The sequence below is a fragment of the Coenobita brevimanus genome, chromosome 47, assembly GCF_032717465.1.
Source record: "Coenobita brevimanus isolate Jiangsu-jjx chromosome 47, ASM3271746v2, whole genome shotgun sequence".
NCBI classification, from domain to species: Eukaryota; Metazoa; Arthropoda; class Malacostraca; order Decapoda; family Coenobitidae; genus Coenobita; species Coenobita brevimanus.
The window spans coordinates 17926985-17942055 of record NC_137000.1 but is presented as its reverse complement, the minus strand read 5'-3'; the positions used below and the strand labels follow the sequence as shown (position 1 = coordinate 17942055).

The window sequence follows — 15071 nt, the reverse complement described above, 5'->3', positions numbered from 1 at the left end:
CCCCACTGACCAACCACTCCATCCACTGGTACATTCCCAACTTTGCCATTCATGTCTCAAATCAAAAGCACTCTCTCGCTCCTCTCAAATTTGTCCATATATGCTTCTACTCTTGCCAAAAACTCATCTTTCACTCTTGCCATTCGGTCCTCTGTCGGAGCATACACACATACAATCACCCATGCTTGTATACCTACTTTCATCCTCACCCATACAATCCTTGCACCCACTGTTCCATACTCTCTTATATTCTCCTTCCACTTCTTGCTTATCATCAGACATACACCCTCTCTTGCCCTCTCATTGTCATTAACTCCTGCACAGATACCTAAACCATATTCACATTATCTAACCCTTTCACTTTTCCACATACTTTCAGTCAATCCACATATATCCACTCTTGCATCTTCAAGCACCTGAACAATCTCTCTCTCTTTCACTTCATCATTCACTCCTCTCACATTCCATGTTCCCACCCTCAGAATGTCCTTTGTCTGTTCCTTAGTCGTCAACGTATGGTCCATCCTGGTCCGAGGTGCTTTATTCGCTTGTTTAGTTAGTTCTTTTTACGGGGTGGGGCACTAACCCACCACCAACACTTTTAGTCGCCTCGTACGACAAGCAGGGATACTGGGGGAGTATTCTTGAAACCCCCCTACCCCCACGGGGTACTATATATATATATATGCGAGGAAGAAGGAACCAAAGGCTGCGAGCCCGCAATTATTGTTCATTCCAAGAGAAAAACAAAATACAAGAGAGAACCAAACTCAAGATCCGATCATTTCGAGATGCCTGGACACACTGCGTTTGAATGACTGGAGATCATAGGAAGCAGGAAAAACAGACAGAGGGAGACAGTTCCAGAGCTGACCTGTTGCATAAATGAAGGACTGGCAGTAACGGTTAACTCTAGCATTAGAGAGTTGGACAGAAAAGGGATGAGAGTTTGCTGCGAGACGGGTGGTACGCGCCCGATGTTTAGGTGGAGGAATGTATGCAGACAGCTCAAAGTAGCAGTGACCATTGACGTAACGATAGAAAAGAGATGAAGATGCAACACTGCGGTGACGAGACAGAGGTTGAAGGGAGTCAGTAAGAGGAGGAGAGTTAATGAGGCGATAAGCCTTTGACTCCACCCTATTGAGAAGAGCTGTATGTGAGGAGCCTCCCCACACATAAGACTTGCACTCCACACAGGGACGGATAAAATCCCTGTATAGAGTCAACAATTGTGCAGGGGTAAAGAAGGAATGGAGTCGGCTTAGCACACCTAATCTCTTGGAAGCAGATTTTACAAGAGATGTAATATGATCTTTCCAAGATAAAACTCGAATAAATGAAACCCCAAGCATGTTCAAGATTGATGCAGGATTAAGCTGAATATTATTAAACAATACTGGGTATACCTGTGGAAGATTTTGTCGGGTTGATAAGTGTAAAAACTGAGTCTTTTATGCATTAAAAACGACCAGATTATTTTTACCCTTGTCAGAGATACGATCCAAGTCAGACATTAGGTGTGCCATAGTCTCATCCCTTGTTTGTTGAAGTTACTGCTGAGATGGACGTTGCGGGAACCGAATGGAAAGGTGATGGCTGGAGTCATCAGCATATGAGTGGATAGAGTTAGATGTACAGCTTAGAAGATCATTGATGAATAAAAGGAAGAGAGTTGGTGATAGGACAGAGCCCTGAGAAACACTACTGTTGATAGATCTAGGAGAAGAACGATGGTCGTCTACAACAGCGGCTATAGAACGACCAGAAAGGAAACTAGAGATGAAGGCACAAATAGAAGGATAGAAACTGTAAGAGGGCAGTTTGAAAATTAAAGGTTTATGCCAGACTCGATCGAAAGCCTTTGAGATGTCAAGTGCAATGGCAAAGCTTTCGCCAAAGTCCCGAAAGAAGGATGACCAGGCGTCTGAAAGGTAGATGAGAAGTTCCCTGACGGAACCCGTACTGACGATCAGAGAGAAGGTTGTGATAGGAAAGATGCTTTAAAATGTTTCTGTTAAGAATTGACTTGAAAACTTTTGAGATACAGGATGTTAAAGCAGTTGGACGATAGTTAGAGGGTTGGGAATGGTCGCCCTTCTTTGGGACTGGCTGAATGTGAGCAAACTTCCACCAAGAAGGAAATGTACAAGTTGATAAACAAAGGCAAAAGAGTTTGCCTAGGCAGGGTGTAAGCACAGAAGCACAGTTCTTGAGAACAACGGGAGGGACTCCATCAGGCCCATATGCCTTATTAGTAATGAGGCCTGTGATGGCAGAAAATACATCAACTGAAGAAATTTCACTGTCAGCCATGAGGGAGTCAGAGGGGGGAAGTGATGGAGGAACAGCACTGGAATCGTCTAAGGTGGAATTGGAGGAGAAAGTCTGAGCAAAGAGATCTGCTTTATCAGTAGAAGAAATAACTATAGAGCCATGAGAGTAGAAAAGAGAAGGGAAGGATGATGAGGTAAAGTTGTTAGAAAGGTTTTTAGCAAGGTGCCAGATGGAGCGGGAAGAATTCGAGTTGGAGAGTTGAGAGCATTTATTACGGATGAAGTTATTTTTAGCATAGTGAAGAACAGACTTAGCACAATTCCGGGCAGAAACGTATAAAAGATGTGATTCAGGTGTGGGTTGGCTCCGGTACCTTTTATAGGCCCTCTCCTTGTTGCAGACAGCATTAAAACAAGCGTGATTAAACTAAGGCTTTCTTTCGTTACTCAGAGGATATGAGAAAGGAATGTATGCTTCCATGCCCGACAGAATAACCTCCATAATGTGCAAGGCACACTCAGATGGCTCCCGGCCATGGAAGCAATAATAATTCCAGGGAAAATCAAAGAAGTACTGCCTGAGGGCCTCCCAATCCCCAGCTCCAAAGTGCCACAGACGATGTTTCCACAGGCCGCACCGGAGCGACAGGACGGGTTAAGGTGATAAGGTTGTGATTGGAGGAGCCCAGCGGAGAGAAAAGATTAACAGTGTAAGCAGATGGATCAGTTGTAAGGAAGAGGTCAAGTATGTTGGAGCTCTCTTCAAGGCAGTCAGAGATACGGGTAGGGTGCTGTACAAGCTGCTCTAGGTCAAGGATAGAAAAGGTGTAGGCTTGTTCACCAGGTGGATCAGTGAAAGGAGAGGAGAGCCAAAGGTGGTGGTGAACATTGAAATCTCCTAGAATGGAGATTTCAGAAAGGGGGGAGAAATGGCTAGAATGTGTTCCATCGTAGAGTAAGATAGTCAAAGAATTTTTTGTAGTCAGTAGAATTAGGAGATCAGTAAACAGTGCAGATATATTTAGTCAGAAAATGACAGGAAGCCGAAGCCAGAGTGTAGAGAATTCAGAAGAATCGAGTTCAGGAACACGAGAACAAGATAAGTCGTTGCGTATATATACAGAACAGCCACCTTTGGCTTTGAAATGAGTATAGAGAAAGTAGGAGGATACAGAAAAGGATTTGCTGTCACTTTCCTCAGACAGCTGATTCTCAGTTAGAAAGAGAAGGTGAGGTTTAGAGAAGGAGAGGTGGTGCTCAACAGAGCGAAAGTTAGAGGAAAGGCCGCGAATGTTGCAGAAATGAAGAAGAAGGGAGTCAGACAGTGGTTCCAGGCAGCTCGAGTCGTCACCGGGAGAGGGGCGGAAGGTGGGGGGATTTATATCCCCCCCCCCTGAGGACTCCAAGACCACGTGTTGCACTGCCATGATTTTTTTAATTTTGGAAAATAAAGTGTAGTGTGTACTGTGCATGTAGTTTGGTGTTGATAGTTAGAGAAACTTGAGTTGGAAAGTATGCTGGCCTACTCTCTGTGTTACTGAGACACTGAAAAAGTTCAGCAAAGGGGGATGGTCGGGACCTAGTCCCGAGGACTGATGAAACGGGAGCTCCAGCTCTCCGTGTCATCAGCTTTCGATTCACCTTGGGAGTACTGCCCTGTATGTATATATATATATATATATATATATATATAAACGAGGTCTATCCAGCAAACATCAGACCTTAGGCTCTGAGAAATTAAAAAGCTAACCTGTTGAGCTAGAACACTAATGCCCTTCAAAGTAGGCCCCTTCTTACCTGACACACATAGCTCAGGTATTTACCACTGTCTGAAATATTTTTCAAAAGTTGGTTCTCGGTATCTCCTGCAGGTGCTTCGTCGCATTCGTCATGATCTTTTTTCTTGTCTGAGATCGGAAACCCTTCAGCAGGGTTTTGAGCTTGGAGAATAACTACAAGGCACACGGAGGCATGTCCGGTGAGTAGGGAGCCTGCCGGACCTGCGGGATGCTGTACTTGGCTAAAAATCATGAATCGGTTGAGAAGAACGGGCAAGGGCATTGTCATGGTGCAGCTTCCAACTTAGAGCTTTCCGAGGGTCTAGTCTCTTCCGCTGAACTTCGACACGAAGACTACAGATAACGCTGAGGCAGTACTATTTATTGACGGTCGGGCCTACTGATGTGTATTCGTGATGCACAACTCCGCGGTAGTAAAAAAAATAACTGTCAACATGCGAGTGCATTTCATGTTGCTGCAGACTTGTCGGGCTTATTTTTTTTTTGGATGAGGCGGCCCTGCATGCTTCCACTGGCATAAATGTGCTTTGGTTTCTGGGTCGTCCCCGTACACCCATGTCTCACATCCAGTGCTAACACTCTTCAGAAAGTCTGGATTGCGATTTGTGCAATCCAGTATGTCATGAGCGACGTTCATTCAAGAGAACAGATCATGAAAAATGCGACGAAGCACCTAATGAAGGTACCGAAAACCGATTTCGGAAAATGTTTCAGGCAGTGGAAAGAACGCTGGGCTACATTTGTCAAGTCAGAAGGGGCCTACTTTGAGGGAGATTGGCGTCCTAGCTCAAAAGGTTAGCTATTTATTTTTTAGAGCCTAAGGTCGGACACTTTCTAGCTCAAAAAGTTAGCTATTTATATTTTAGAGCCTAAGGTCGGACACTTTCTGGACAGACCTCGAATATAGCCTATATATATATATATATATATATATATATATATATCATTTCCTGTGGCACCCAACGGGATGCATAGGGCCTCGATGAACTCTCTCCACCAGTATTTGTCTCTTGCCATTTCCTTCAGGTCCCACCAACACTCATCTCCTGCATCTCTTTTCGTTGTCCTCAACCAGGTTTCCCTCGGCCTACCTCTATCTCTTCTTCCTCTAGCAGTCCACTCTGGCACATCCTGTATTTAACTGCCTTCTTTTCTGTATATGTGCCCTAGCCACTTCCAGCGAGACAGTCTCACATATTCATTAATTGGTTCTACTCTCGTAATATCCCTTACTCTTTCATTTGTAACTCTGTCTTGCCACTTTACCCCAAGAATCCTTCTCAGTATTTTATTCTCAAATCCTAATACTTTCTGATCTGTTGCAATTGTACTGTACCATGACTCATGCCCATAAATTAAAACTGGTCTAACAATGGACTTGTAAATTTTCACTTTAGTATGTACCGAAAGCATATTATTATTCGAAGCAGATTTCAACATTCCAACAGCTCGCCAAGCCTGTCTAATCCTCTCCTCAATTTCATTGTTTAATGATCCATTAGATGATACAATCGTTCCGAGATATTTAAAGTTTTCTACGTTCTTCACCACATTATTCCCAATTACACAATCGATTTGATTCTCCACGTTCATATTAATAATTTCAGTCTTTCCACAGTTTATTACCAATCCTACTTTTTCTCCTTCCTCCACCAGACAATCAAGCACCCTCTGCATCTCGTAAATACTTCCGCAAATCAGTACAATATCATCAGCATAGTCCAAATCCATCAGCTTCTTATTTTCTTTCCAGTTAATTCTTGCACCTGTTCTCCTTATAACCTTTCTCACAACATAATCCATAACCAAAACAAACAGCAATGGCGAAAGAACTCCTCCTTGAATCACGCCTGACCTAACTTCAAATGGATCACTCAAAGAACCACCCACCATTACCTTACAAAAAGTACCTTCATGCAGGCTTCTAATAATATCTACAAACTTTTCTGGTATACCATAGAATCTCATAATTTTCAACATAGCTCTACGCGAAACACTATCAAAAGCCTTTTCAAAATCCACAAAACACATACTAAGTGGCATTTTCATCTCATTAGCTTGTTGCATTAGATGCCTTACAATAAAAATCTGATCATTACAACCTCGACCCTTTCTAAATCCTGCTTGTTCTTCTCTTAAAATTTTATCAATTACTGGCTCTATTCTGTTCAGCTAGATTTTGCTACCTCTCCCAAGGTTATATCCCCTGTTTCTATATATATATATATATATATATATATATATATATATATATACAGTGTATATATATACAGTGTATATATGTTTATGTGCGTGTGTGTGTGTCTAGAGGTATTTCACAGTCATCATCAATCTGTCAGTCCACTCTGTCACTGCCTCTCCCAGAGTTCGCTGAGGCTAAGAAGATAGAATGGTGAGGTCTGTGGTGAGATAAAGATAGAACTAAGGGAATGACTAATTATATCACCATGGTTATATTCATTTTAAGGTTAATTCTGATCTAGAAAGGATTACGATACTAATTATGAGAAAGAGGTAGCTGCGAAGTAGAAAACATCATGTAGTTAGATAAGTCTGTTCTGTTATCTCTTTGTTCATCTCTGATTACTTCCCTGTCTCTTCCCCTTCACCGTTCAGCTGTCGTACTCTCACCCAATGAACCTAGTGCGGTATGACTACACACCACCACCGGGCAGCGACTCCCCATACTACACCAGCAGCAGGCTCAGGGTCATCCACGACTTTAACACTGGTGGGTCTTGGTGGTCAGGGTGGTGGGAGCAGTGGTTTGAGGGTGGAGAGGTTGCTATGATAATAAGGGCAGTGGTGGGGGTAGATGGGACGTGGTGGCGGGGGGGATGGCGGAGACGATAGACTGAGGGAAGAGATGAATGAATGAGACTGGGAGTAATGGTGCTAATGAGAATGGGTGAGTGTGACAGGGAGCGTGTTAGTGATGGCAGTGACCATCTTACAAGTAGTGATGGTGGCGTTGTTGGGCATGGTGGGGTGTGACTGTGAGTGCGACGGTGGTTAGAGGGATAGGGGGCTGTTAAGCGAGGTGGGGGATAGAACTTGACAGCGAGGGTGATAGTAACGTCGTGAGTGGTATTCATGGTAGTGATAGTGATGAGGGTTACGATGGTGGGCATGGTAATAGGCATGTTGACTAAAACAACAAAGGTGGTGATGGTGATGAGAAGAGACTACAAGGGCAGAGGTAGAGACTGTGTTGGCAGTGGTGACAGTAGGGATTAATGGTGGTGATGATGGCACTGGGGGAGGGGTGGAGGCCGTAGGTGATGATGATTGCCATGACTGTACAGAGAAAGGGATTGTGGTGGTGGAGAATCATGATTATTGTGATGATGGTCGAAAAGGGATGGTGGTGAGTGATAGTGATAGCAATGATGGCGAGGGAAAGTTGGTGGTGAGTGACAATGATTGCTCTGATGGTGGGGGAGGAGTGGTAGTGAAGCGACAGTGACTAGGGAGTGGCAAGACTAATGGGGATTATGAGAACAGTGAGTAAATCGTAGAATGTGACAGTGGTGACTATGATGATGACAAGAGGAGGGCTGGTGGTGAGAGTAAAGGTCATTGTGTTGATGGAAGGGTGGGAGGGAGAGAGGTATTGGTGAGAGTGGTGATGCCGGAGCAAACAAGAGTTCTGTACCGGTCTGAGAGAGAAATTAGCCAGAAATTTTCGTCCTTTTGCAGGCTGCTTACCGTCTTCATGGTAGAATGAAACAGTGCTCCGGCTCTCATTTCTCTAGCGCTTCCACGTGTCTAAGATCACATTCTTTTGTTAATTTGTTGTTACAACTCAATATTCAAGAAAGAGAGATGGCAATCTTGAGCCAGGTTATAGTGTGCAGGCTACAATGCTGTGGAGTGAACCACTCCGAAGTTATGTTAACGGAAAGGGCTAATCAAACATAATTGTACTAAATCTATACTATTAAATCTGCTCTTCATCGTCTTACTACTGAGACAAACTACTCTGGGTGGTGGAGTGGGTGTGTGAGTTGACTGGTGGGAGGATTTGGTAAGTGGGTGGCGGGAAAACAGTTCCATAAGAGAGTAGATCCATGGGGTAAATAGGCCTGTGGTTGGAATAGGTCCATGTGAGAAAATTGGTCCATGGAATTTACATCCTTGAGGGAAATGAGCCCAGGTGGTAGCTAGATCCAATGGGGCAAACATAGATCCGTGGAGAAAATAGGTCCATGGGTGAAAATACATCCAAGTGGGGATTTGGTGCCTCCCCATGGGGAGACAACAGTTCCATGGGGAAACAAGTCCAGGGGAGAAATGTGCCTATAGGAAAATATTGGCCATGGGGTAAGATAGGTCCACCAGGGAAATAGGTTCATCGAGAAACTGGTTCATGGGGTGAAAGTAGATCCATGAAGGGAAGATAGTTCAGCTGAAAAACAATAAAAAATAGGTCCATGTGATAACCTAGGGATATAAGGAAAATAAGACCATGAGAGAATATTGGTCCATGTGGAAATTGGGTCTTGGGGTAAAATGATTCCGTGGAGGAAGTACGTCCAAGAGGGAAAATAGGTCCATGGTATTATGTAGGCACATGATGAAAATATGTCAAATATGGCCATGGGAAAATATGTCCATGGGGAATAGAGGTCCATGGGTAAAATAGGTCAATGGGGGAAAATGGGTCCAATGGGTAAAATAGGTCAAGGGGTAAATGAGACCATGGAGTAAAACAGATCCATGAGGTAGTAAAATGGGCCATTGAGGGAAACTATGTCTATGGGAAAAATAGGTCCACAGGGGAATGTAAGTCCATGGTGGAAAATTGGTCAGTATGGCACCAGGTCCCTGGAGGATAATCGGTGGTGAGGTGTGTAGCCGGAGACGGTTGATGCGCTGGTTTAATTTCATTGGTTAACACCATTATTTTGATTATCATACCACTGCTTGAAATAACAGTTGATATTACTGTCACAGCTGCTGTTATTAATTATATGAACTGTACTCTTTTTGCCTCTGACGTGTAAGAAACTACTTTCCCCATGCTCTGTACTATAACAAAAGGATAATTAGCCATCTCTCAATATAATTATTACTAACATTAACTTATTATCTGCTTACAGAGTCGTTACTTCAGGCTTCATTGTTGGTATCCAGAATACTTACACAGATTACTAATTTGAACACTTGTCTTTAACTGTCTCATATTGCGGTTCATTCCTTCACATCTCTTTATTCTGTTCCTATTTCGTTTACACTCTCCATTAAAACCATCATTCATATTTGATCAACTCATTCCCGTGCCATTTCTCACATTGTATTCACACTTCTCACAGTCACTCCACACCTTTCACCAGCACTTCAACTCTCTCTCTCTCTCTCTCTCTCTCTCTCTCTCTCTCTCTCTCCGTTAGCGCTTCTGTGGTATCTCACACATTATCGACTCTTCCCTCCATATCTCCCTCCCCTTCTCTCCCGTCTTCTAATCCGTGCTTCTGCCATTCTTCTACAGGTGTGCAGTACGTGATTGATGAGAACCTGGGCAACTGTACTCGCTCCCGCATCCCGAGTGACTTCTTCGACGATGATATTGGTGAGCTCAGTTGCTGTCACCATTCTCTCTCTCTCTCTCTCTCTCTCTCTCTCTCTCTGTCTCTCTCTCGTACATATATCTATCTGTGTATGTTTCCCTGAGTTTGTTTAAGTAATTTCATTTTGAACCTCGATTTTGACACCATCCCCTTCATCTCACACCTTTATGTCCTTCCATACGATTACGCCTTTCTTATATTACCCTGGCTAATTAAAGAAGATTACTTCACCTGAAGAGGGGTCTCGCTACTAAGTCCCTTCACTTCGATTACGATTTTCTCATTCTTGCATCCACCAGGCGATTTTACTATATATGTAAGGGCTATCGTAGTAAAGGAGTTAGTTTCCTTTTACTCTTCTTTTGTTCCTTGCATTTATGCTTGTTCTCCTCATTCCTATGCCTTTATTTATAGTTTAAACAGATTTATTTTTCTTTCGCCCCTTTTCTCCTTCCCTTCTTTCTCACAATTCGTTTTTCTCACTCTGATTCCCTTCCTTTTACCACTGGCAATTTTCTTTAGCTCTTTATATTTTAGTACCTTCCTCTTCTTTCGTAAACGCCTGATGTATTCTTTCACACTCATCCTCCTGCCTCTCTACCACTCTCTCTCTCTTTTTTCTTTTCCTTTTTATTATCTTACTGTCATCGGATACTTCGCCATATTCTCGTGGTTTAGGAAACTTTCTTGCACCTGCTACTCAGCGATATAGTTTGCACATCACAGCTTAATACTCCACTGAATGTTGTTATGCCTTATCGATTATAACAGATTGTAATAATAAACCCAAGGACACATTTACTGGCTTATGCAAAAGATACTGATGAAGAAGAAGTGGCAGACAACCCAAGTTGACGTAAAGATGACCACTTGTGTCTACTTCCGTCCCCATCCTTGATATAGATATTGAACCCAACAGTGTCTTGAAATAATGGTAGAAGTTTGGAATTTCTTGTCCTTTCCTCAGCTTTATTTTATCTAATTATAAAGCCTACGCTTCGGACGAACAAAACTTCCCAACCTGAACCTGTAAAGTTTTCTTGAATGGGGTAAATCAAAAGTAATTCATTTTCTTTTTATTCTGCTTGGTGGATAGAGCTGTAATATAAGTGCAATGTAAATCTGCTCCCTCCCCGCTGTTGCAGTGATGGTTTCTTCAATATCATGCTAATCTTTCTCATAGATTTGATTCAGTCTAAAAGATTTTTTTTTTTTCTCACCTTAAAGTCAGATGGCGTAGAGTATTATATAGTTCGTTCTTCCTGTCTCCAAACGATTTTATTGAGCTAAGAGGAGCCTTAAAAAATGGAGGGGTTATATATAGTCTTCATTTACCCCTTTATGATTGTGGGTCTTTTTTAAATTGAATTAAATAATCTAATGGCAGCTTGAATAAAATAAAAATACGCCTTCAAAGTGAAAGGCTCTAGGTCTTACTTTGTATCCTTTCCTTCCTTAGTAATGTGAGATGAAGAAGATAAGTGATACAATATCGTAATTCGCATGTAAGTGTTGCAAGGCAGCCTTAACATATCCTGCTGATCATTTTGCTGGACGAATAAGACTGCAGAACAAAACCTGAATGTTTAAGTGTTTAATTCACTAACCTAAATAACGACTTTATATTTACCTCCGCCAGCGAAGTTGGAGGTGGTTATGTATTCACCTATGTTTCCCTGTTTGTTTGTTTGTTTGTCCACATGATATCTCCAAAAGTTCTCAATGAATTCCAATGGAGTTTTGTGCAGGGGTGGGCCATGGCTCAAGAAATTATTCATTAAATTTTGGGGGAGATCCGGATCCGGATCCTGCAATGGCATTGGCGGACGTATGCGCTGCCTGAGTGCTTTCTAGTTTACCCTGTGTCTCCCGATCACTTTATTCAGCTTAGGGAAGATTTTTCGACGTAAAGGTGTTAGACAAAGCATTGATTAACGTCTTTGCTACTGCAGAACCTTAATAAGCTTAATAAAATTGTATGGAGATAGAAACAAACGAACTTTTACTGAATCTTTTACGTTCTCCGGAAAGTACTACAATAGTCAACAGCAATAAAACTCTTCCTTAATATTCTGGAAAAAAAAAATGGCCTCCGAATATTATATCACTTCGTTCCTAAAGCCATTGCTCATTGCTTTGCTGTTTCTCGTAAAGGAAGCTGATCGATATTAACTTTATACTCCGTCTATTTCACTCCTAGAACATGTCCGCCACTTTCCTTTTTGACGCATTATATAAAAGACAGTAATTATTCGGTGGCCAGAGAGGCATGCCAAGCCTCGCTCTCAGATTAGAAATATTAGTCAGCAGAGAAAAATAAGAAGTAGAAGAGGGAGAACAATTGACAACTCTTGTCTCAGACAGTACCTCACATCCACTTTACAGGTGTCCTCTGCTCATCCTACTTATCTTATTGCTGGAAGAACATAGCAAAGATTAGAAAAAAAAATGAAAGGCTGCGTCTCTTATTCTACATGTCTTTTTGGTGACTGAATCAAGTCACAAAGTTAAGTTAAATATAAGATGTACACACTTTGACTCCCAGGATATATCTCGACTAAACAAACTCGTCTGGTGTTAGTATGAAATGAATGCCCAAGTGCACCAACTGCCTTAATATTATACTCCATTCACAGCTGCAGACACTAGTATCATTCTATTTTCTCGGCAAAGGTAATCGATCCCTTACAGAGTATCCGGCTAGGCCTGTTGGGCTCCCAAGATTCATCACTGGATTACAGATGTCACTGATCACTGTCTCCTTATTCATCGTGAAGAAGTTGATTAATATTTAACCCTTCCATGTGGTGATATCTTTTTTAGTTTATTTTTTCCGTCCCTGTGATACACAGTTTTATATAGTATAAGAGAGCTCCATAACAGTGAAGTATAAGAGAGCTCCATAACAGTGAAGTATAAGAGAGCTCCATAACAGTGAAGTATAAGAGAGCTCCATAACAGTGAAGTATAAGAGAGCTCCATAACAGTGAAGTATAAGAGAGCTCCATAACAGTGAAGTATAAGAGAGCTCCATAACAATGAAGTATAAGAGAGCTCCATAACAGTGAAGTATAAGAGAGCTCCATAACAGTGAAGTATAAGAGAGCTCCATAACAGTGAAGTATAAGAGAGCTCCATAACAGTAAAGTATAAGAGAGCTCCATAACAGTGAAGTATAAGAGAGCTCCATAACAATGAAGTATAAGAGAGCTCCATAACAGTGAAGTATAAGAGAGCTCCATAACAGTGAAGTATAAGAGAGCTCCATAACAATGAAGTATAAGAGAGCTCCATAACAGTGAAGTATAAGAGAGCTCCATAACAGTGAAGTATAAGAGAGCTCCATAACAGTGAAGTATAAGAGAGCTCCATAACAGTGAAGTATAAGAGAGCTCCATAACAGTGAAGTATAAGAGAGCTCCATAACAATGAAGTATAAGAGAGCTCCATAACAGTGAAGTATAAGAGAGCTCCATAACAGTGAAGTATAAGAGAGCTCCATAACAGTGAAGTATAAGAGAGCTCCATAACAGTGAAGTATAAGAGAGCTCCATAACAGTGAAGTATAAGAGAGCTCCATAACAGTGAAGTATAAGAGAGCTCCATAACAGTGAAGTATAAGAGAGCTCCATAACAGTGAAGTATAAGAGAGCTCCATAACAGTGAAGTATAAGAGAGCTCCATAACAATGAAGTATAAGAGAGCTCCATAACAGTGAAGTATAAGAGAGCTCCATAACAGTGAAGTATAAGAGAGCTCCATAACAATGAAGTATAAGAGAGCTCCATAACAATGAAGTATAAGAGAGCTCCATAACAATGAAGTATAAGAGAGCTCCATAACAGTGAAGTATAAGAGAGCTCCATAACAATGAAGTATAAGAGAGCTCCATAACAGTGAAGTATAAGAGAGCTCCATAACAATGAAGTATAAGAGAGCTCCATAACAGTGAAGTATAAGAGAGCTCCATAACAGTGAAGTATAAGAGAGCTCCATAACAGTGAAGTATAAGAGAGCTCCATAACAGTGAAGTATAAGAGAGCTCCATAACAATGAAGTATAAGAGAGCTCCATAACAGTGAAGTATAAGAGAGCTCCATAACAATGAAGTATAAGAGAGCTCCATAACAATGAAGTATAAGAGAGCTCCATAACAATGAAGTATAAGAGAGCTCCATAACAATGAAGTATAAGAGAGCTCCATAACAATGAAGTATAAGAGAGCTCCATAACAATGAAGTATAAGAGAGCTCCATAACAATGAAGTATAAGAGAGCTCCATAACAGTGAAGTATAAGAGAGCTCCATAACAGTGAAGTATAAGAGAGCTCCATAACAGTGAAGTATAAGAGAGCTCCATAACAGTGAAGTATAAGAGAGCTCCATAACAGTGAAGTATAAGAGAGCTCCATAACAGTGAAGTATAAGAGAGCTCCATAACAGTGAAGTATAAGAGAGCTCCATAACAGTGAAGTATAAGAGAGCTCCATAACAGTGAAGTATAAGAGAGCTCCATAACAGTGAAGTATAAGAGAGCTCCATAACAGTGAAGTATAAGAGAGCTCCATAACAGTGAAGTATAAGAGAGCTCCATAACAGTGAAGTATAAGAGAGCTCCATAACAGTGAAGTATAAGAGAGCTCCATAACAGTGAAGTATAAGAGAGCTCCATAACAGTGAAGTATAAGAGAGCTCCATAACAGTGAAGTATAAGAGAGCTCCATAACAGTGAAGTATAAGAGAGCTCCATAACAGTGAAGTATAAGAGAGCTCCATAACAGTGAAGTATAAGAGAGCTCCATAACAGTGAAGTATAAGAGAGCTCCATAACAGTGAAGTATAAGAGAGCTCCATAACAATGAAGTATAAGAGAGCTCCATAACAATGAAGTATAAGAGAGCTCCATAACAATGAAGTATAAGAGAGCTCCATAACAGTGAAGTATAAGAGAGCTCCATAACAGTGAAGTATAAGAGAGCTCCATAACAGTGAAGTATAAGAGAGCTCCATAACAGTGAAGTATAAGAGAGCTCCATAACAGTGAAGTATAAGAGAGCTCCATAACAGTGAAGTATAAGAGAGCTCCATAACAGTGAAGTATAAGAGAGCTCCATAACAGTGAAGTATAAGAGAGCTCCATAACAGTGAAGTATAAGAGAGCTCCATAACAGTGAAGTATAAGAGAGCTCCATAACAGTGAAGTATAAGAGAGCTCCATAACAGTGAAGTATAAGAGAGCTCCATAACAGTGAAGTATAAGAGAGCTCCATAACAGTGAAGTATAAGAGAGCTCCATAACAGTGAAGTATAAGAGAGCTCCATAACAGTGAAGTATAAGAGAGCTCCATAACAGTGAAGTATAAGAGAGCTCCATAACAGTGAAGTATAAGAGAGCTCCATAACAGTGAAGTATAAGAGAGCTCCAT

At 41.5% G+C, this 15071-nt stretch overlaps 1 protein-coding gene across 1 annotated transcript in view; it reads left to right on the top strand.

Moving 5' to 3' along the window:
• The window catches only part of LOC145399103 (uncharacterized), a 172696-nt gene that overhangs the window by 80065 nt on the left and 77560 nt on the right, over positions 1–15071 (top strand). The window contains exons 8-9 of the mRNA XM_080271849.1: positions 6692–6806; positions 9567–9647. Of these exons, the coding sequence (XP_080127975.1) occupies positions 6692–6806; positions 9567–9647 (196 nt within the window). The remainder of the gene's footprint in view (positions 1–6691; positions 6807–9566; positions 9648–15071) is intronic.